Genomic DNA, 24,367 nt, shown 5'->3' on the forward strand with positions numbered 1-24,367 from the left:
ATAACAACTAGAAATGGGCAACAAGCTATTGCTCAAATTTTAGTTAATTTATGTTACATAGTTATTGACTGCAGCTATGGAAGTTTCTCCATGGACAGAGGTTTTAACAGCTTAAGCTGCTTCCAAAATATTTTCAGGGGAGATGTCAGTAATGTTAGAAGGTTCATTAAAGATTGCTTGTTCTGTTTTTGCACGGGCAGCTGAGATCATAAATGCCAGTCTGTGTGATAGGTTCTTTATGATAAGAAAAAAACCTGATTGAGTGCCTCAAAAGCTGTCATGAAACTGGAGATTAAACAGATTCATCTTCTTGAAGAAAGCAGCAGCAGAGGAGAGATCCTCTTTTTCTTACTATTTTCCCATCTCTTCCATCCTTCCTCCTTCCCTGTTAAGTTTTGTTAGCCCACGTCTCTGTTGGGCCTAGAGCATCCCACCCTCCCCTCAAATGCCATGGAGGAGCCATCATGATTGTAACTGAAGCCATCTGCATGCAGCCTGCAAACTCCTCCAAGTGCAATTCAAGGGAGTGCAATTCAGCTCAGGCACCAGTTCTTGGAAAAATTTTGAGAGGAGAACATGAGTAATAAAGATGAGAACAGTGACAGTGAGGAACAAATGTCTGTCCATGATGTAATAGTTTTAAGAACACTGCTTGTTGATTCAGACAAGCCTCCAGTTTCAGCATTGCCTAACTGAACTTCTTTGTTCTCTCATTTCAAATGGGAGTTTGATACACAATTAAAGGGATCTCCACCATCAGATATCAGCTAGAAGAATCCTTGTTCCCTAACTCAGAATTAAAATTGCAGTGGAGTGTGTCAACGACAATTACTCTGCTGAGCAGTTTCTTCTAAAATTTTGGGGATTCCTCATCCTTACTGGTCTTTTTTACAGAAAAGTTTTATGATTTTTGACATCTGTGAGTAATAGAAGAGCATTTTGGTTTTCCTCTTGGACTGGGTATTTGTTGGTTTAGTTGAGCAAAGGAAGAAGTAACTGTTGTAGAATGAACCAACTGTCTAAGAAAAGCCACTGTCAGTCACTGATTCTCTCTTCTCTGTAGCCTTTTTTGGTTGTTTAAAGGTTCATACTGGGAATTTCCTCTTGATTCTAGTTGCAGCACTTTGGCCTGTATTCCTAGGGGTTTTTTTTCAGTTGCACTCCAGATAATAAAGCTATGCATGACAATTTCATTTTCCTATCAGATTTTTGAACTTTAGGGTTGCAGGATTCCAGGTGCTGGAAGATATATTTTGTGTCCTGTATTGCATGTGTCAGTATCATGAAAAGCAATGTGATCTGGGGGAAATGCATTCAGGACTGAGTCTAAAAGATCTAATTTTGCTCTGTGGTTTCTCCTTGCTCATTGTACTTGCCCATGGGAAGGTGGAAATGTGTGTGCTGTGGGTCTGGTTTGTGATGAGTATTAGCTTGGACTCCTGTGATCAAAGAGATGGTGCTGTCCCTGAGAGCAGCTTGAGTTTACCTCAGTGCTAAGTGTTTTAGTTTATGGCAGAAATATACACATTGTAAAAAATGAGATATCCGTAATTTCTATGATAACAACCAACTCATGTTAATATTCAGTTAGTCATTACCAATTTACAGAATGTGTGTGATTAAGTATTTTCATTTGTAGGACTACTAGCCTGACTTGAGGTAGCTGTTTTTCTCATTAAGGCATATGGTTTCATTAACTTATTAGACACTGGTTGACTCACCCCATGAATCCCTTATTTGGACTTCAGGATCAGCAGACCACTATGGTTTTCATCAGCGTAATTCAGATTACCAAATTGGCTTCTGAGAACTACCAGAATGGCTTATATTTCCAGAAGCAAAGATATGTGGGAGGCAGCTGTTCCATAATGGCAGTGTGTCTGTTTCTTTGAGTAGTGAATAAACTGCAAATGATGTAGATCTCCATCTGGGGCAGCAGGGTGGGCTGGAGCAGTTTCACTGAATGCTGATTGAGCCAAGTCACAGGACAGAATCTGCCTGCTGGAGGGGCTGTCCTTATGCACTCAAGGCCAGCCTGGTGCCCTAGGCACTCTGAAAACAAGTGTCCATGGGGCAGGACTGTGGGCCTTGGAGTATGAGTCAGGATCTCTGTTCGGGGAGTCAGGCAGTCTGTTCAGAGGATCTTTCCGTTGAACTGTTTTCTCCAGAGATTTAAGACAGGACTAGTTGTTCCATAGCTATATTAATGCATTATGCACTACTTTCTTTTCCTTGCCAAGGCTCCTGCACAGCCAGGCATGCAGAGGTGAGGTACGTTATGTACTGAATGTTAGTTTAGGCCTAATATATGTATTTTGTAAGGTGTAAATTGTAATCTGTGACACTGATCAAAAAGGTGGCTGTCTTGAGGGACACATCAGATAAAATCATTGCAGGTTAATAAAAACTTATCACCTGTATGCAGTGCAGAAAGCAATTCTCTCTTCTATGAAGTGTGAGATATAGAGGCTTTGTATTTGTTGTAAAGCCAGGCACATTTTCAGCATATCTTGAGAGCAGTATGACAGAAATACAATAGGCCTCAGTGAGGCAAGGTGTATATTTGTTATGGCTGTAACACTGGGATACAACAGCTGGAAAAACATTGTATTGCATGTGAGAAACCAGGAGACGTTACCAGTGTTCCAAGTCTGACTCCTTTAGGTGTTTACTCAAGGAAAGTCATGATGTTGATAAGCAGTGGCTCAGATAAGATAGCTAACATAACAAGGTTATGGACAGTGTTGTATCCATGGCAGTTACCTTTTCCTGCCTAATCCAGGACAGCACAAAGAAGACATAGGCAATGGAATCTTAGAATAATGGTACAGACATGTTCAATAGGTTACCATCCTGCCAAAAAGATAGATTTAGCCTGTTGTTCATTGGATTAATGTTGGTTCAAAAGGGATTTAACTCAGCTAATGGGCTTTTTTTTACTTGCTCACCATCATGCAGTAGAATACTGACTGATTGCAGTAATGTCTTTCAGCAGCTCCTTGCAGCACTACAACAAATAATTTAATTTTTAGTACAGTTGGGATTAAATTTATTTGCAGTTCTTTTTACAAAGAAGTATAGCACTGATTCTCCTCTGCACAGATCTGGGAAAGGAAAATGTCTTTTCTGACCTGGCTTGGATTGCAGAGCAGCAGATCTGCTGAAATGTCGTGTCTCTGACATGCCACAAAAACAAGGCTTGGGCATCTCACAGTTCAGTCAGTAATGGGCATTCTATGTGCTGCTCTAGAACCCTTGTCAGTACACTCTCCATAGTGAAAAAAAAACTGACTGAAAAAAAAAAAAAGGCATTACACTACCTGAAGTAAGACTGTTGTAAACTTTAACTTCTAAAGGCTTTCCACATACCATTTTCTTACAAAGTGAAATTTATGAAGTTACTAATGCAAATAGTATTCTGACTTATGCTTTAGAAATAGCTGAGCATTTGGAATTGATAGGATGTATGTACAGATCATGCTTATTTTGTTTGGGGTTGTATTGTTGGTGTCTACTAATTTACATTTAAATTGTTATCTGTGTGGAAAGAGAGAGAAGCACGATATGGTGCTTTCATGTACTGCCTTCAGTCATGAGAGATACAATTTACATGCTGTGCTTGAAAAATCCCCCTCCTGCCCAGGGAGGAAATAGGTCAAACCTGTGCTCAGGTGTTTTTCATCACTTCAGTTTGTGTGGGGACACCGAAGGCGGCGCACAGGAGAAAATAAATGAGACGATAGATGAAGCTGCAATTGTTTAGGATGGTGTATGCTCCACATGTATCTGTGCATGACCCAGCTAAGGCTGGAAGGAAGCTAATCAGTTCATTTTATATTCAGTATAGACAGCAGGAGAGGTTCCTATAGGGAACAAAGATAATTTGTCCTTTACTTGATGCTCATTTTGGTTGTTCAGAAAACGTGCATATGCAATAGAGTGGGAGGTATCACACTGCTTGGTGGTGACCCCAGTTGAAAGCAATATACCTTCAGTCTGCCTAAAGGGTTGCCTCAGTGAGGAAATTCTAATATTTTTCCTAAAATATTTGTTGTGAATACAACAGATTCACAGTCGGAGAATGAGGCTTCTCCTGTGAAGCGGCCACGGCTACTGGATGACAGTAATGACAGGCCTGAAGAAACCAGTCGATCCAAACAGAAGAGCAGACGCCGATGCTTCCAGTGCCAAACAAAACTGGAGCTAGTACAGCAGGAGCTGGGATCATGTCGCTGTGGTGAGTACTGTTTGGCAGCAGCCATGCTCAGATCTGTGCCACACACGCAAATACAGAGAGCACTTGTGGTTTTCACCTTGCAGAGATGCTTTAAACAGAAGCTATAGCTTCCACTGGTAGCAAAAAGTTATAATTAGTTCCTAATTTCCCTTTGAAAACTTTGGCCTTGATGTACTGCCTTGTCTCAAGAGATGCCATATATTAATGAATTTAGCTTCAGAAGTCCCTGTAAGGCAGGAAGGGCATCATAACCACTTGACAGAAGAAGCACAAAGCACGTCAATAAATATGCAAAGACAAGAAGGTTTCTATAGGGTGTAAAGGAACATAGGTCAGTATCTGCTTCTGCTTGTTATAATTACATTAATATTAAAAACTTAAATCCAAAAATCCCCTCTAACTGAAAATATTTTCATGGTCACACTTAGTTTGTGGCAGGAGGACTTATTGTTCACCATACACTTAAAATCTAACTTGGCTTTTCCAAAGTTGATGACACTGTTCAGGTAGTTGAATTGAGGATGATAATCCCATGCAGGCAGCTAATTTGGGGTTTCATATTAAATGCAAATAATCTTTCTGAAACAGTAATTAATGTGACTAGATTCCAAAGGAGATGCTCTCTCCTTCATGGAACAGTTGTGTTCCTAACTGGTTTAAATGTGCTCATTAGACCCAGTGATAATGCATATGGTAGTTTTACCTGCTAATTATTTTTTCATATAATCACATATTGAAGGTTGCATTGAACTCTCTGACAATGGTTGCGTTGATACATTTGGAGAAGTTTGTTTTAATTACTCCAATGGGTTTCTGGCAGGGGATAATTTCCAAAGGATCTTCACAGATGATAGGTGCAATTCACCTGTGAAATATAACATCTTGTGTTAAAACCATTTTCTGGAGATAAGGCATGTCCTGAGCAGCAGTGTGGAGAGGAAAGGTGTAGCTAAAGTAGCTACAAAGACAGTTAATCCTATACTGAATCCCAAATGCTAAGTGAAGAGAAGTGATAGAAAGCTGCAGACATTTTATGTTATTTGTTCTCTTCTTCAGCAGCTGTGTGTCTTCAGGCTGTCGAGATTACTGTTGTGTTGGGCTCTTTTGGACATCACATAGGCTTTGTTTTGATATTGGAGCACTGGCACAGAACTAACATACGTTGTCTGTGAAGCCACCAAACATGAAATCAAAAGCTGTAATGTTGAAATTCTTGTTATGGAAATCATGTGTCAGGATACTTTGAAGTGTCTGGTAACATTTTTATCAAACTGAAGAAATTCAGAGCTATCAATGACGCATTTTGGTATGGCTCTTTCTGCTTAGCATGGTAGAGGCAGGAATTTCTGCTCTGGGTCTGATGTTGTCATGTATGCAACAACTCAGGCTGCTCACCAGTACCTGACTGAAATAGTGGAATGGTCCCTAATACTGGGAGCAACAGAATTTGAATTTTGGGGTGGATTGGATAAATGATTGCTTAAACATTATGTAACATCATTAATCTTCCCTGCATTCTGCAGTATTGGAGCTACATAAGAGCAATGAAGTTGAAATCAACTTTTAAAAAGCCCTTTTCTTGACCAGTAATGTTTTTAACATTACAAAATAAGACCTGCCTTTTTTTTTTCTGTAAACTGGATTACAGATATATTTGGTTGATTCCTCTCAAATTTTCATGAAATATTTTCATAATTCAATACTGCTGCAATATAAATATTATAGGAATTATTCTTTATTTTTCTTCTACTGGATATATGTAGCTTTATGGAAATATTTCTGTTAAAGTTCATAAAGTGTGTTAATAAAACATGAATGTGAAAAAAAATCTGAATTCCTCAGTAATAAGTGAGGAGATGAAAATTGGCATTCCTGTATTACATCCTATACCGTTTATAGTTTGTATTATATACATTTGTGTTCCATACTTTTAATGAGAAAATAGAAGGCAGGAGTCTATTTCCATGTGTACAACAGGGCTGAAAAACTGGAGATTTTTGGTTTTTGTGCAGTTACAGTGTTTCATTAATACTGTGTGCAGCAGGAGTGTGTTACCTGTGCTCTGATGTGATGTGAATGTGGGCATACCCACTGCACTTATATTTAATAGTCAGAGTAATAAGAAGCAACCAAAATGCTGCCACTGAGCAACACAGGGCATCTCAGCTTCACATCACCCAAACTGCTTTACCAATAATCAGCAGCATGTGGCTCTGGTCAGTTTAAAAGATACTGCCTGAGAAACCATTCTTGCTAGTTTGCCCTGCTGTCTGTAAAATTAGATTGCTTTAGGTCATGAGCGACAAGCCCATTCAAGAACTCCAGGAGGAGATGATGGAAATGCAGTAAAACAAATCTGTAAAATTCCCATTTGTTTAAGATATTACCGAAATCTACACATGACTGGGTTATCCTTCTCTGTCCTAATGTGAAGCACAGGTAATGATGTGTGGTCAGGTGGAAGTGATGAGACAGAATCAGCTGGTGTAAAATAAGCGCGTACACTCTTCAAAAGCAGTGGTCAAAATAGAACATTGTTTGATCTGAGCTTTGAACAGCTGCTATTAAATTCTTGGTGTCTTAATCCTGAACTGAAGCAATGGGAAAAAATGGAGGAAACCACTCCCAGTTTTAAACGGTAATAGAAAATCTGATATCAGGATCAATAAAAAGGCAGACACCATCTTCAGAATTACAAATGTATGGATTTGCTTGGATGGAAGGAAAAAGGATTTAATGCATAAAATTCTTGATCCAAAGCTATGTCTGAAACAGTCTTGTTAAAATTCAAATTAACTCCATCCACAGACCAACAATTTAATTGTTTGCAGTTGCATGTCTTCTTGTCCTAATGTTAAAAGTACTGGAAATCATCTTACTTTTTGATGATTTGTCCTGGTGAGTCCTCCAGCGAGATTTTTAGTGAGACATATTGAAAAGGAAAATATATACATACTAAACAGTGTTCTAATGTAGACATATCTGCAAATACTGATCCACTTAACTGGGACTTGTCCAACAAGGCACAGCTCTTTTGGAAAGGAGACAGAGAGAGTGACTGGTGCTTTACAGTGTTTCGGGGATTTTTGGGATGCTGCTGTATTGGCTCTCCTGTAAGCCCTGTCCAGAGAGAGGTGATGCTGCTGAGCTCGTTCCCTTGACTCTACATGGAATTTTAGACAGATTTGACAGTGCTGCAGGGCTTTGCTGTGAAGAACAACAATTCACTACTGAGAAGGGAGTTCCAGCAATTCAAAGACAACATTTTTCAGATGTAGAAAGATTTGTTTGTTTTCATACACACATACTCTCAAGATCTTTTTTTTCATTCTTCTTCCGCTCTGTTCAAGTTATTAACTGCTGACAAGAAATTCACATCTCATAAATAATGCTTAAGAGCCATTGCTATATAAATTGAATGTGTTATGAATTGTGATGGGCCTTTTTGTAGCATTCTACGCCTGGAGCAGGAAGAACAGAGGATGTCATTTTCATTAATTTCTAATGAGGTGCCAATTAAAGCTAAGGAAGGAACTCAGAAGGGAAGAGTCACAGAGCTCCCCTGAATCCTGTGCCCTGGGGCTGTCAAACGAGTGTGCTGCCAAGCCTTCTCTGAAAGTTCCAGTAAATTACAAACTCATCCAGAGCACACACAAGACAAATTCAGCTTCCCTTTGATCTTCAAAAGAGCAATTTGTAAGATGAGTTCTGAGCCTTTTCACACAGCAAACTGGGAGAAGTGATAGGAATTGTTAATTGCTGATGCACTTTGCAAGCTCCAGTGAGAAAGAGAAATTTTAAAATGAATTCTCATTTTGAGCTTATGACAGGATAACCTTTATATCAACACCACTAAAACACAATCAGCTTTGTGTGCACTGTTTGTAGGTGACAGTAAGAGTAGACAAGTCCTGCAGACAGTAATGTTCTCTAGTTTGGGCTGGATGGACCTTCCAATAGTTTAGTGTCTTACAATGGGTAATGATTGTATTGAAGTAATGTTTATTTAATACTAGATCTAGGAGTCAGTTTTATCATCAGAGAATTGGAGGAATCATATTCTTCAGGTTACACTCTGTTACAGCATTTCTGCAAGCAATCTGAAATCAACTGCCTGTGATCCTTGATCTGAAAAGGAAGTTGTTGTCTCAGTGGTGTCATAACTGCGTGGTTACCAGAGAGTTGCTTCAAAATTAAGGGCAGTGAATGTGTAAGTGGAAGTAGCTATAAAACACTGAGTTCTGGAAGAGTATTGTAAAAAAAGCAGGTTGATTAGTTGCAAATTATGCTATAAATTTCTAGGCCTGCTCTTAATTGCTTGACTAGATATATATTGCTACTAAATAAAATTGTGTACAGTTTTAAAAGACACTGGGCTATAAACTTTTAATGTATAGAAATTATTTGCACAGAAAGCAAAGCTTAATTTTATGGAAGAGGCTTTCAATTTTACAGTAAAAAGTAATTCTGGTACCACTAGATCTGTAAAGTCAGCATGCAGAAGTCTGCAGTGATCTTGTTCTTGGAACGGCAGGAGAAATATGAGGATATTCTAGATAATCAGTAAAGGAATTTTACATTTGTCATGTTAGATCAACTTCTAGCCAGCAGTTAAAGAAGAATTAGTGTAGTATGCCAGCTCTGCAGCAGCTTTTGTGTGGAAGGGTTTGGTGTTTGTAGGCCACATCCTTATGGTGTGTGTTTTGCTCAGACTCCACCTGTCTCTTGGTAGTCTGTGGGGTGGCTGAGATAATGGGCCCTGCAGAGCAAGCCAGGCTGTAGCTTCCAGTAGCAGTGCCATTTGTTTGTGTGCTTCTCAGATAGGAATTGTAATGTTTTTCATGTTCTTGGGCCAGAGGAGATACTTAAGAGGATGGGAAGATGTTGAAACCTTCCAGCTTGATGACACTTCAAAAGTAATTGCTCAGTCATGTTGCATTCTGATCAAACACTTGCTAGCCATATTTCTTGCCTGTGTGGACAAGAAAGCTTTTCTTGGAATTCTGCTGGCCTAGACTATGTTGTAAGAAGCTACAATTTCCTGGAATGCACCTGACCTGACAGCTGAGCACTTGCTGCTCTTGGGGGAGGCTGCTGTGAGCACCAACCTCAGGCAGAACGTGGTGGTTTGTAATTTTAATTTGTGAGATTTTGGCAAGTACTGATGTTTGTCTGCTTTTTGATTGGAAGGGATGCAGTTCACAAGTGGCCTCTACAGCAGTAAGACTGAGCCAGGAAACAAGAGTCGAACTTTGCAACTCAGCCAGAGAGCCACCTCAGGGTGCTGAGCCCCTGGAATTGAGGATGGAGCACATGGGCCACCACAGACTGTTCCTTTTGAAGGGCATAAATTTCCTTCATAGTTACTGTGCTTATTTTTCCACATCCCTGTTTTTAGTTTAGTTCTGTATAAATCTATAATGATCTGTTTAAATTATTTTCTTAGTGTTACTGTTGGTTTACTTTGTTTTGGTCTAAGCACAGGGATAAGAGGGAGAGAAAAACAGATTCCTGTCAAACACCAGCAGAAACAAAATACAGCATCCACACAGCAGAGACTGTACCTATTTTACAGATAAAATGGCAGCAAGTCTCACTGTCAGTAATTAAAAAAGTGGAAGAAAAGCAGCTGCAGATTCTTAACTTGGATAACAGAACTGCTGGTCCATAAACACAGGAGATAAAGCACTTGTTTGGATTGTGCCAAAATAAACTTGGAGTGATTTGATTTACTCAGTTAATTTAGAAATAATCTTCAGGATGACAGGAAAAAAGAAACACATTTCAATAGATAAACTGCTCCATCTTTATACAAAGTTGTCAAACATGTATTGAAACTAATGTTTCTCTTAAAACTTGGTAAAATATTAAATCATAGTTCCATTTCCATGGAACCTTTTTCTGTGGAGGAGAATTTGTAATGGTACTGGTAAATTAAATTTCTAGATGGATAAGGTTTATCTGGTACAAACCAAAAAGGCTTCAGGGCATGATTATGTCTTGGTATAACAGATGTACTCCCATTGATTAAGATGAAATATGCACAGTGCTTCTGGAGAGTATGAGTCAGCCAGTTCAGTAAGAAGTATTAAAATAAATCTTATTAGTGACTGGTTGCGTACTACAGTTCTGGCAAGTCTTACTGTCAGCCTGGAAGCTGTACCACGTTCAGCTGTCTTGTGCTGCCTGTTCTCCTAAGGGAGTTGCTCCCAGAATAGTTCTTTTGCTTCAGCCATTTCAGGAATGTCCAACATTTTACCTTATATTGTTACAAGTATTAAAAAAATACCCAACAAAACAAAAAAGTCTATTTCTATTGAAGCTTGAATTTGAACTTGGGGTGGGGGGTGGGAGGGTGTTTTATTCTTTTATTGTATTTTATGAAAATGTTATTCCAAGACTCAAATTTAATTGATAGGGAATAGGAGTTGTTAACTAATATTGGTCTTTCTGACTATGTATTCTGAAAGTACTGGAAATCAAGAAGTAGTTGATTAATTGGTGCATCATAGATTCCAAGGACCCAGAAAAATGCTTTAGTGTCTGGGTTTCAGAAAAGCTGTCCATAGCTTTAAAAGTGTTAATGGAGTTCATGCTCCTTATAATTAGGAATGATGAAATACTGTTTGAAGAGGCTCCAGTGTATTTTTCTAGTTTGTTCAATTAACGTGGGTTTCTTACAGGATGTGCTGATTTTGATTTCTTCCATTGTGCTACCAAAAGTTTGTCAGTGTTGATTTATTAATGTGTATTGAGCCTGTTCCTTAGCTTCCTGCACTCCCAATCAGTCCATGTAATTGAAATGGACTGCTCATCTCTTAAGTCCCCAGGTTTTCCTTAAGTAAAACAAGTTGGGGTGTTCCTTCTAAAAACAAAAAGTGGTTTTATTTTGACATTACTGATGTGGTAAGTCCTTCAGTATATAATCTTCTGTGGGTTTTCAAATGGAAACTGAAGTACTGGCTGAAAAATCAGCATTTTGTAGGTGTGCCACATGAACCCTACATACCTGTATTGTGGTTACAGAAGAAAGAAGTGTATCCATAAAGTGAAAGATGATGCAGCTTTTAATTGTCTTGTATGCACAAGAGACACTAGTGAACTTGAACATAAAAATCTAAGACTACCTTACATCTCTTCCAGTACCTTTAGGGAAGTATTTGCTCAGTCTCTGAGTCATTCTTTTAGGACAAAAGGACAGATAAGTCCCCTTAGAAGTGATTTGAACATGTTTGTCCATATGTTAACAAACAACTGTGCACAGTACTGATTCTACTTGTATTTGATATTTGTAGTAGACACAGAAGGCCCAAAAGTATGCCATAATAATCTGAAGAATCCTGAAGGAACGTTTCCAGCTAGTTAAAGGCTTCAGTAGGGAGGAATATGAATTTTGTTGATTAAAGTCTAAATTATTCACAGGAAGAGGAGAAAAAGAATATTGAAAGGAATTGTCTAAATTTGCTTGAAAAGTCAGGATTCTTTCTAGGAGCTAGAGTATTTTTCCCCTCCAAACTAAATATGTAAATTCTTATCTTAGAGGAAAATACCACCTGTGGCCCTAAATTACATAATTCAGTTATGATAAGGTGTTAAAAGTAGGTACTGAAACTTGATACTACTTGATTTGGATGTTCTAAGGAAATTGATGTCCTAAGGCAATGGCATTAAAATAAGTGTGCATCAGTTCTCACAAAAGTAAAAAGAATAATATTAGTCTGTGTCAGGGCCTTTTAGTATTACTGGCCTTGGAGGAAAGTTTCAAGAGCTGAAAAACTATCAATGGATATTATAATCACTTCTGAGTGTTCAGTAAGTTTCTTTAAGTAATGTATTTATTTACTGTATCTTTATACATATTGAAATGCAAATGGTTACAGAGTTGTTCAGAGCTGTTAAACATTCTTAAGTTGCTGAAAGTTTTGGAAGTTACAGGTGTAAGTCACATATGGGGGTCCTGCCATATTCTGAACAAGCAGGAGCCAGGAATGTTTTTTTAAGTCTACACCAAAAGAAAAAATCTAAGGGAAGAGTGGAAGTATACATTGCTCTAAGCATTTGTTTTCCTTTGGTATAAATGGGGCTTCTGAATGGAGCTCTATTTTCCTATGATTAGAAGAATTACTCTTAACATAGATTTCAAGAGGCTAAAGTAACAGAAGTTTTCCCTGGAGCAGAAGGTGTAATCTAAGAGACCCTGGACATGAAGTGTAAATGGGGAATGAAGACAAAGCACATTTTATTTAGGTTTAAAAGAAGTAGAGCTGCTTCTCTGTTGTTTGGCCAGCAAGCCTAGCTGCTGTCAGACTGTAGATCACTATGGTGCAACCTCTAGGAAGCTACTGAAACCCAGGGCATAAATAATACAAGTCAGGAAATATACTGAAAGTCAAACCTGGAATCATATTCAGCATGTGATGAAGTCAGAATACATGCAGGATCCAGGAGAACTGTTAGAATTAAAGCAACTCATACTGGATGTTAGTACAGACCCTTTCATTATTCATTCCAGTTCTTTATTAGTAGCCTTATCTTTCCTGCATTTTCATTGGGCTAAACAAAATTACACACATACATTATTGAATCACCAGATATTGCTTGCTGTTTTAATTAACTTTCTGGGTACACTTCAGCTTTTAATTAAATCCTCAGCTTCTGGGAGAAGTGTATTAGCTCAGGTGGGTTTGGTGTAGAGAATTCTAGAAGTATTAAAGCTCATGCAGCTCTTTTTAAAGTGTTAAATACTGCACAAATCCCTGCTCTGACCTTAAGAGAGCTCTGTCATCCACCTGCCATTTCTCAGGACACTTTAATTAAGGTTTCACACCACTCAAATCTAGAGAGTCTACACTGCTCAAATATGTTGAGTAGGAAACAAATCCCTCTTGATAAGCTGGTATAACCCATGGAAGATCTAATTTTATAGCAGTATTAACGTTTGTGATAGTGTAACCTGTTAGTATGAGTTACCTCTACTTCATTTGCTGCCTTGGATACTCGGAGGCCTTTTGGCATCATTCTGCTTTTTTACTGTACATTCTGTTTGTTGGATTCATTTTCCCACATACTACAGGATATAACCTTGTGAAACTAGGAATGATTTGGGAGGTGCAGTATTATTTCAGTGTGTTCTTGGTCATGCAAGTGGGGCAATGAATATTCCTTTTACAAGTGTACCAGTGATACTAATTCCTCTTGAATACATCATTGCAAAATCACACAATTATTCAAATAGGGAAACTTTCAACCTACCTAAAGTCTAAACTTTTCATTTTGAACCTTGCTTTTCCTCTCCTTAAAATAAGTTGATCATTGATGTTTACTATTTGATACCTCACTTGATGCTGAAGTTGTTGGGAGCAAAATGGTTTCTTCAAATATTCTCTTGTTAAAATAAAGTTTAACCAATGATTGTTTGGGGGAGTTTTCCTGCCTTTGTGTTTCAACATTTGCACAAGCCTTTGGTGAAAAATGTTTCTTCCAGTTATACTGACAGATTATATGACAAATTAAAATGCTAATTTCTGGGAAGTTGCATGCTTTATCACAGATGAACTGGGACCAGAGCCTAGTTCTGCAAAGATTTCACAAGAGCAGTAACCCAGCAGTTGTGGTGGTTGGAGAGTGAGCTTGTGGTGTCACAGCTACTGCTTGTGCCTGACAGCTGTGAGTGAAAGCTGAGACCAAAATCCAGGGACATTGTATGAAGTCAGGAGGGGAGCTACAGATGCCATTGTCACCACTGTATAAGTCAGTGACCTCTAAGGTATGAAGTTTAGAAGTGAGTATTGATTGCATGGTGTATCTGTGAGAGTAATCCTGGACCTGAATTATAGCTAATAGCCTTAACTTACAAATCTATAGGGGGTGAAGAAGTTGTGATGTGGAAGTGTTTACTCTCAGATGCACGAGTTCTGTACAGCAAGAAAAATATCTGGTCCAAATCAAATGATTTAACTACTGTCTTCTTCTGGTATATGATGGAACTGAGACCCAATTCTGAGACCTGCAGTACTCAGTCAGTCAGACCTGACCCATAGCAACATTTTTTAATGGCAGCTTGCTATGACAAAGTAGATGTGCTTTATTTATGACTTTCATTCATTAGGGATTCTTTGAAATTCAGAAATAATTTCCTGAAAAACTCAGTTCTGTTCCTAAATATTTTCTCTACTTCTCTGGGCTTAATGTTCACTATAGTGAACGTAAGAATCAAGTCTAGAGTAGTGCCATATTTTAATTTTTCCCACTCCAAATACAGTGTCTTCAAAGAACTAGGAGGAAACTCTGAGTCATTCTTCTTAGTCCCAATGACAAGGAATAAAAAGTGTCTTGTGTAGAACCTCCTTAAGAATTGTTGGTCAAGAAAATTCCCCTAAAAATCAGCACGTCCTCAAGTGATATAAATTCTCTGTTTAAAGATTGTTTCCCATTTAATATAGGAAAAAATAGTTTGAAATCTTTCTGTGCAAGTAGTCAGATGAACAGGAAAGTGTATTTGAAATTAGTATGAACTGGGATAAAACATAATTTGTTTGCAGGGTCTCCACAGTGCCACTCTGCATCTCTTGTGTGCTCCCTAAAGCAGCTTCCCAGACTTATGATCTTAAAGAAAGTAGACAGAAAACAACTTTGAAACACAGGTTATACATGACCAAACTTGGAAATACAAAGTTTTTTCCTTGCAGTTGAAAGAATTCTTGCAGAATCTTTAACCACACCTGTCCAGTGGCTGTTACAGTACTAAGATTATGTCCTCTCTCTTTTGTATACAACTTCTTCCATTCATTTCTTGGGCAGTCCTTTCCACAAATGCTTTTTCTGTCTCTAATGCTGATACATACACATTGCTTTACCCTCTTTATGGCAGAGAGCAAAATAGAGGAAGAAGGGGAAAAAAATTCTTTGTTCCCTTCTTTTCTCCTAAGCATAAAACCAGTAGTAGAAATACAAAATGAATCTGTGGGATCTCATGAGCACTCTTATGTAGTACCAGAGATATCACAGAGCTCTGTGCTTCCAGCCTGAAACCTGAAATAATTGCTGACTGAGAGCAGGATGGGAGTCCCAGGGTGCCCATTAAGTCCCAGGGGCAGATTGGCAGAGTAAAAGAAACATTCTAAGGTGTCTTACACCACTTATTTCCTTTTCCTCTCTTTGATTCAGCTGTTGATCATTTTGGTTGTCATGAGTAAGTATTAACCATATGTATGAAGAAGAAAATACTGAAAACTAAGTTGCAGTGATCAATGCAAAAGGTTAGAAAAATAAGCTAATGGGAAAAGTACAATTCATCCTACTGTATGTTTTGTTAACGTTTTGCAGCTGTGCTGTTTGTGAAGATTCATGGAATTGAAATGCCTCCAGAGGGCAATGCTTAAGGCAATGTGAATTGATATTTAGAGACTTCCACCTTTGAGCACCTGGAGGTTAACATTCCCCATCCACTCAGTTTGGAGTGGAAATGATAGAAAGGACTGCCTCAATTTTTTAGAGTTTTAATAAATGTATCTATCTGGTTAAAAAGCTTCATCATACTGGGGCTTGCTCCCCTTTCCCCTTGGAATTGAATGGCAAGATTCCCAACCACGTTATTTTGGGGCACATACTTCTTATTCAGAGTCCATGATAACTTGCAAAGCAGGGAAAGGGAAATAGAAGAGTTTAGTTCACTTATTTCCAAAACCTCATAGTTTAGCTTGGTGGGATTTGGTTTGGTTTCATAGAAATTGTCAGTAAAACTGAAATTTCTTTGAGTTGTGTAATGAAAGTTGACAGTGCTAGTGCAGAGCATTCCCACGGAAGAGAAAGAGGAGAGATAATTAGAGTATATACAAGAACAGAGCAGTCTAAGAGAGAATAATATCAGATACCAGGAGACTAGAGTATGTTTATACTGCCTAATGCAGTGCATTCAAGCTGCACTGGAAGCTTTGCCTGGCTGGACTATAGTGCATGTTCATAACCTCCTGGTACCACGTGTTCTTGCTAAACAACCTCCAGAACACAGAGAGGCAAGCTGGATCATACTGCTGGTCTCAGGTACTCAAGCCTTTAGGGTCTTGCTTTGTATCTTGGTAGTTATTTGTTCTGCTCTTCATTTATTACATATGTCTTTAAAAAACAAAAAATTATTTCCTTCCCACAGTTACTTATATAGTTTTATTGTCAGTATAATTTGCAACACATTAAATCACCTTTCCAGTTGGAAAGTGTTGGAGGAGAGATGCATAAATGTCATTTTGGGGGTGAATGGTGTGCAATTGTTCTGAACAGTGCTGCAGCAGCATGAACTGATCTCTGCTGGCTCATCTGCCTGGTTTGGCTGTGATGTGTAATAGCCTGCAGATATGTCCACTGTTTAAAGAGATGTTAGGATCTGCTCTTGCACAGAAATCTGCTTGTAGACTCACACAATACCTTGTTAGATAATACACCTTTGGTGTAGTTAGTTTACTTCTAACCTTACTCAGTTTACTTCTAACCTTTGGTGCAGAATTTTTGCAGCATCTACAATTCTTAAGTCACAAGGTATTTTTAATTTTGTTTGAACATCTGTTGATTAGAATTTCAAATTTGCAAGAGAAGTAAATATCTTGTGAAGAATATGAAGAAGCCAAAGCACGCAGCACAGAATTCTACACAGGATTATCTGTGTCGTTACTGGGACTACTTTTGAATAGACTTTTTATGGGGCTCTATACAAACACAGGTTGTTTATTAAATAAAATTTTGAATCGTGTAAGCTGCAAATTCTGACAGTTCTGAACTTCTGCCTGTTGACTTGGGAATGGAAATGATAAATACCGATCCTAGTGGGCAGGAAAGATGATTTTTAAGTATCAGAAGCTCAGGGTTTTATGGTAATGTTGACTTCACTTTCTTTTACCTACCAGTGGGAGTTTCTTTGAATGTGTCAAAAGGGGTCACTGTAGTATAGAAGGCTAAACCTTCAGAGCAGTTGGTGCCTGCAGTGAAAGCATAACTGTCTAGAGCGAACAATTAAGATGATTGATGGTACTTAGTAATGAAGGACTTTGCTTTTCTATGTCAGCAGTGATACTTGAATGGCTCAGCTTTCAGAAACTCAAAATGTACCAGGGCTCTTGAGCATAGCAGTGAAGAAAAGGCAGTTGTTTTTCATTACCCACATAGCATGCTGTAGGTCTGTCATACTCTCTGGTCTGGAATATGGAATCCTATTTTGTTTTCTTTTCTCTCCAATATCCCTTTCCCATTAGGTTCCTCAGGCATGATGAAAGCAGCTTCATAGCTGCTGGTCTTGGGCTTCCTTTGTGGGACTCCTCTGTAAGGCAGGGATGGTACACTGCTTATGGCTTTAGCCCTTTTTTCTCTGGTGATGAAATGGAAGTGAATTTTTTATGATGTATTGTGAAGAAGTTTATTTGGTGCTCAGAGGAGCCCAAATGTTTTGAGGCACTACATAATGTTTTTCCATGATGTTTGCATTAGAGACCTGAGGAGTAGGTGATTCATAGTTTACTTATAACATCAGAAAACAATTGCAGTGCTCTGAGATGTATTATTACATTTACTAGATTGAAATCTTCCACGCTGTGGAAGTCTGGCATGTTTGAGGTTGATGACTTGGGCATATGAACTTCAGCTGGCAGATGGATTCCCTCTTGCAATGCTCTTTCCACTAGTAGAAAAGTTATTTATTTTGTCTTTTAGTTATAGTGTGCTAAAAGAAGCATTTCTGCAGTAAATCCCCTTAAGAGACACAACCTGTATTTGATGCCATCCCATAATGAACTTAACAGCATATACACTGCAGGAGTTCATTTATCTAACTTACTTTATAACCATAAAAGCAGAGTTTTCATGAGAAAAGGTTTCACCTCTAAATATGGATTGGCATTATGGATCAAAATACAGATACATCTATTGGCCTTTTGCCCCAGCACACACAAGTTAATAATGGAACTGCTATAAAATCTGATGGCCTTGATTTGACATCAGGCACTTGAGCACATGCAGACCATAGAATGTCCATTCTGATTTTCAAACCACTGGAGAAGCAAGGAGTGAATACAGCAGTAATAACTTAATTGAATATACCCAGTGTGAACTAATGAAAAAATGTTCAGAACTACTGTCACTCAGTTGCTGAATAACAGTGTTTTAAAGGCCTTTAAATTTTAAATCAAACCTACAGAAATACAAGTTCCAATCTTTAAAGCATTTGTAGCAATGAGACTAAAGATCTGAATTCTCTTTTTGGAAATGGAACTTCCAGGAGATCTGCATTACTAATTCAAACAGAATAAGCCCCCTTCCATAAATCAGCCAATATATGCAGAACTATTTTTGTAACATTCAAAATGATCTTGGGTATTCTTTCATTAGATACTATCTCTTCTAATTAGAAGTACATATTTAAATATATATATATATATATATATACATATATACATATATTAATAACAGGTTTAGATCATTTAGTTGCTGAAATTAGACATACTATTCCCATACTCTGGGATAAATGAAAATCACCTGCATTCTTTGTGGACATTTACTGAAACTTTGTTCAAGAATGCATAAAAAAATCCTTGATGAACAGAAAAAAGATAAATAATGTGTCATGTGGAATAAATATAGCTTATAGTACAGATTTTCCTGTGTGAAAATAGGTGCTCTGTAGAGAAATAAAAGGTGTTCAAAAATGAAATAAAGAACAGGCAAAGCACAGGATAGGTTGTATTGGGGTGGCAGGGTAGAAAGAAACATGATGAAGCTGTGCTGGTCTGTATGAGCTTTGTAGAAGGGAAAGAGATGGGGCAATTGAAAGGTCACATTCAAAAGTGATAAATCATGTGGCGTATGTACTTCCTTACTGGATTTGCAGAACTGTCATAGGGTCTTGGGGAAGCAGTGCAGAAAATTGTATACATTTTCAAGATCTCTTTTCAGTAACATTAGGTGGCATTTTTACGTATGCTTATTAAATATTTGGAAAGGATTAGTAAAAGTGCCAGAATTTAAAACCAGTTTTTATATAGAAGGGACTGAGACACCTCCTGCCTAGTCTCTATCTTTGTGGTGTCTTGCATCTGCTTCTTAGACATTCATTGCAGATAAGATGATGAACTTGATTTTTGAGCTCATCCAGTTAGGTATTTATGATTCTTGTACCTGCAGTGGACATTGGTTCAGCAATATGAAATTTTATTTCAAGGAATAAGGGAAGCCTTCAGACCCTGCTTTCTGTGAGAGAGAACTGAGTGAAGTGCCTGTTCAGTATTGGCACTATAGTCCAGGGATATTTTCATTTTAACAATCAGACCTTGAATTTTTGGCACCTCAGGAAAGATATTTGTCGCATTTGAGTGTGGTATGACCCAGATTGAGATTGAAGTGGAGGCAATGATCAAGGGATGAGATACATATCACTTCAATCTGCACGTTTCTGTAGGCTGCTAGGAGCATTTCCATCTATATTTCTGAATTGTACATACCAATACAGAAAACTTGTATCTTTGGCTTTGTTCCTAGAACTGCATTTCAAAGCCAGCCACAGATAATAGGCATGTCTTTTCGTAACCTGGTGCAACTGAAACAAAGAGCAAAGATAAATCAATTTTTCTTCACTTTTTACAAATAATTCCATGTAGGACACTTTTTCCCTCTTTGTTTTCTTAACAATCACTCTAATATAAAGGTAGCATGTTGTGCTCTCCTGCAATTGATGTTTTATAGTCCAGGAACTTAAGTTACTTCACATACATATTCTCATATACCTGTGTGTATGTATATATGCACAAAACACTCCCAATCATTCACTCACTCATTTTTATCCTTTTCCATCTCTCAAATATCATAGTTTTGTGGGTTTAATATCTTTTGAGCATTTGAGGAGCAGCAGTAATGTAAAGCATTCAAGAAAGAGACAGAGTGTTACTCTTTGCAACATCAGGTAGGAAAAATACCCCAGCACAGGCTATATTATATGAAGCATACTTGGTTTTGTATTCAGTGGACTGGTAAGCCCTGGAACTGTTTCCTCCTATAACATCTTAATGCTACTTAGTGCTATTTAACATTCATTTTGGAAGTGGGAAATTCGAGTCCATTTCTTTACTGTTACAAAGTGTTAGGGACAAAGAAGAAAAAAGCTGATTTCCTCTGTAGACTAGAAAGTGGTGGCTGTGGCAGATGCCCTCCTCACCTGCAGGGAAAAGTATTGGCATGTTTCTAAGTCATGTGCTCCTGGAAAGCTGAGTAACATTGAGGAGCTTTAGACAGAGACAATAACCTTATCTTCTCAGCTACAGAGCAAAGTGATGTGGCATGACATCCCTGTGTCAAATGCCTGTTCCCCCCTGTGGTTAGTGTCAGAATGGCTCGTGGGGAGAAGCTTCTGGAGACCGGGATAGCGAAGGAGCAGTGAACTCTCCTGCTGTCACTGCCAACGCTGGCAGTGAGGAGGAAGAAAGGTGCTTAAATTTAACAGTTGACTTGAAAATCTGCTTGGGAGCTGACCCTAGAGTACCATAGGCATGAATTTCAGAAATAGCAACACGGTCCACTTAAAATTAGGAAATATTTCAGAGAAGGTTCTTAAAATGCAAAAGCATTAGCTTTGTTATTATGTAGACATATACATAGCCTAGATGATTTTGCAGGTTTCCTGTATAAAATGAGAGGATGGCAAAAAACCCCACAAATCTCATGTGACTTGAGCTTTGGTACTGTGTTGATAAATTCTCAGCAAAATGCAGTAAATGATACAACAAATTTTTTAAAGAAAATAAGTGAAAATATTAAACTGGTATTAATTTTTGAGAACGGAGTAGCCCCCAGTAGGCGGGGTTCTTCACCTGTGGCTCAGGCGAGGTGGCACCTGTGTAAGCAGTCCCTAACCTGTCTCCTGTCTCCCTCTGGCAGGTTACGTGTTCTGCATGTTGCACCGCCTGCCCGAACAGCACGACTGCACGTTCGACCACATGGGCCGCGGGCGCGAGGAGGCCATCATGAAAATGGTGAAACTGGATCGCAAAGTAGGGAGATCTTGCCAACGCATTGGCGAAGGATGTTCCTGAGTGCAAGACTGCAACCAAATGCTGTTCTCTTAGTTCACTAATGTTAGCCTTATTTAGGACAAAGTCAGCCAGACACCTTGTACTAGGCAAGTTTCAGACTACAGCCAATCAGTTTCCTTTCTTTAGCCAACCGTCCTGGTACTGTAGTTTAGGGATTGATGGTGGTTGAAATTGATCTCTGGCTGGTTACTAAGGTGCCTGCTAGCCACCGTATAAAAATAAAACATGAAGAAATATTATTTTTGAGTATGGCTAGTGGATTTAAACAAAGCAAGAAAAATCCAAAGGCTTCTGTTATTGCTGGAGTCACTCTAAAAGCCTTATGCTGGAAACATTCCAGCTGCAGAGTTAAAACAAATAGTTGTATAGAAGCTGGTGTAAAAGTTTGCTATGCACATGGCTTTCTGACAAACTGTTTAATGTGCAGCCTTTCACCTCTTCACTGCTACTGAATCCTGAGGAGGTGAAATACTACTTGGAGCAGCAACTGCAGCTGCTTAAGCCCAGAAGACCTGACTGGTCACTCGTGCCTTCATCGCGTGTGGCTTTTGAGTTAGGCAGTGTCACCAGCATCAGGGATTCTGTTGGGGTAGAAACACCTTTCTGGTTCTTCCCAGGAAGCCAAAAAGAAAGGGGGACAGAGATTCTTATGAAAAATTTTTATATGTATCTTACTATAAAGAACCTATCAGGGTTTTTTTTTTTTCTTCTTTTTTTTTTTTTTAATCTTTCTTCTCTGTTAAATTATGATCTCTCTTTAAAGCCAACTCCATCCTGGAGCAGTAAATGGTGCATAACTTTTTACATGGCATCCGCAGAGATTCTACGTGTTATGTGAACAGATTCCACATACCTTGAGCAGTGCAGCCATTCCCACTGGCCGAAACCTGATTGGCTCTTGTTTGCCTTTTGCTAAGTGCAGGTATCTGAATATTGATCAAATAAGGCTAATTCACAGCACAGTAGCCATGGCTGGATTCTACAGACTGACTTTCTGTAGCTAGACTTACATATTGGGGAAAAAAGGACATTTTGTAGCAAACGGAATTCAGTAACAGTATTGGGGAACAACCTGTAAAACAAACACCCTTTGTCAGAATGAGTTCGTGTTCCTCACGTTCAGAGTGTCAATGAGATAATCAAAGGGGCTCCACCAGCCCTCCTTCTATGCAGCTGAACGCGCCCACGAAAATCCCTGCCCGCAAAGTGAGTATAGCAAGTGGATGTGAAAAGCGTTACCTGGATAGAACGTTCTGGATCTGGTTAGAGCCGTGGTTCTGTGTTACAGTGTGTCACGCTGAGCTGAGCCCAACCGCACCAGCTTTGCCACTTTGGAAACATAAAAGCAAACATCATAACCGGGCTGTCTCCTGCTGCACACAGGGCTTACGCAGGTAAAAACGATACGTGCCGATGTCGCCCAGCTTAATCCTGAATGAGTTTAACTTCTCAGTCCATCAGTAAGTTATTAATAAGTGGGTAAACCTGTAAGAAAATCTGAGGGAGGGATCTACTTTGTCTCATCTTCAAATACTGGCAGATCTGAAACATAGGGGGTGAAATAGCCTGTCACTTGGAAAACCCCAGCTTGTATGAGTCATCCTCCATTCTACTTGTTACAGGTAATTAACTCCTTATAGGCCAAATTATACTGTTACTTTGATAGCCAGTTAGGAACATTTAACAATGAGACAACTAATTAAAAAAAAAGAATACACACATATATATATATATACACACATATATATACATATATATATATATATATATATATATATATATATATGTCTCTCCACACACACACTCGGCATCTGACTGTATTAGCATTAACCATGAAGCAAATCAGAAGTGTCCCATCATTATAAATGCAAGCTGTCTGGAAGGCAAGCTGCATTTTTTTTTTTCTTTGTTCTTATTCAAGAATATGAACCAGCAGCAAAAGCTTCTGTAATGGGCTGCAGTTTCAGGAAGTGGTCCTGGTGAGAAGGACTGTCCAAGGATATTATTTGCATTTGCCATGAGGATTTAAAAAAAAGATGGATTTTGGCGGCTGCTGTGATACGCACTTTCTTTTCCTACAAAATCCTACCCTAGCATTTGATGGGCATTCTGATTGATACACAAGACTTTTCTGCATTAATACTGAAGATGCTATTTTGTTCCTCCTTAATATTCTCTTTAATCTCGTTACAAGTGCACAGACGGTTTCAAGGTGGCTCTTGAGAGGACACTACTTAACGTTCATGTGAATTATGGACAATGTTCACTTTAAACAAAAAGTTGGGGAGGGGGTTGTTCCTTTGCAGTATCTGTTCTGTGAAGTTTGTAAAACGTAAAGAAAGCTTAAGTTCTTGTATCTTAAAAGAAGATCTTATTTAACCCTTTTGTGTTCTAGATTTACTTACACATGTAGCCTAGAGCTCAGTTTTAGTTTAACATTGTGAAAATATTAAAAGAATCTTGTAACTTTATTCTTTTTCCTCATGCTAAAAAAAAAAAATTAAACCAATCAGATTAAAGTTTGAATTCCTTTCTGCCTATTCCAACAGGTCTTGCTATTTTGCACCATTTCTACTGTAAATTCATGTAAGAAATATAAATGGGGAAAAGATCAAGTTCAGGTCACTAACTTCAAGCTGAATTTACAATTGGTGAAGGGTGGACTTTTTGCAGGTTTGGAAGGGATGGATAGTACTTGTGCTGGGTTTGAATTGAGGAATTTGTTTTGTAAGCAAATCTACTGTAGCCAGTTTGGTCCATTTAACTTTAAGGTTAGATACAGTAATCAAAGGAGTAAGTTGTGCATACTCTTCAAATGCATACACTGTTATACTGTATCATTGGCATTAAAATGTCCTAAATGTTCTTTCATGCACTTTGATAGATTAGCTTAGAGTAGCTGTATTACAAATGAGAACAGGCTATATTCATAATTGATAAACAGAGGAATAACTATTGTTTGTTACTCACTTCGATGCTAAAAACACAAGGCTAATTAAAAACCCCACTATTTACTGGATTAGAGGGAGAGAGAATGTAAAACTAATAATATTTTTAACATGTGAAA

At 38.4% G+C, this 24,367-nt stretch overlaps 1 protein-coding gene across 1 annotated transcript in view; it reads left to right on the forward strand.

Moving 5' to 3' along the window:
* ZFAND3 (zinc finger AN1-type containing 3) overlaps positions 1-23,846 on the forward strand; it is a 133,368-nt gene extending 109,522 nt beyond the window's left edge. Inside the window, exons 6-7 of the mRNA XM_056487343.1 lie at positions 4,067-4,237; positions 21,146-23,846. Coding sequence (XP_056343318.1) covers positions 4,067-4,237; positions 21,146-21,300 — 326 coding nt within the window. The 3' untranslated portion in view covers positions 21,301-23,846. The remainder of the gene's footprint in view (positions 1-4,066; positions 4,238-21,145) is intronic.
* Positions 23,847-24,367: the final 521 nt, after the last annotated feature.

Source organism: Oenanthe melanoleuca, chromosome 3 (genome assembly GCF_029582105.1).
Source record: "Oenanthe melanoleuca isolate GR-GAL-2019-014 chromosome 3, OMel1.0, whole genome shotgun sequence".
NCBI lineage: Eukaryota > Metazoa > Chordata > Aves > Passeriformes > Muscicapidae > Oenanthe > Oenanthe melanoleuca.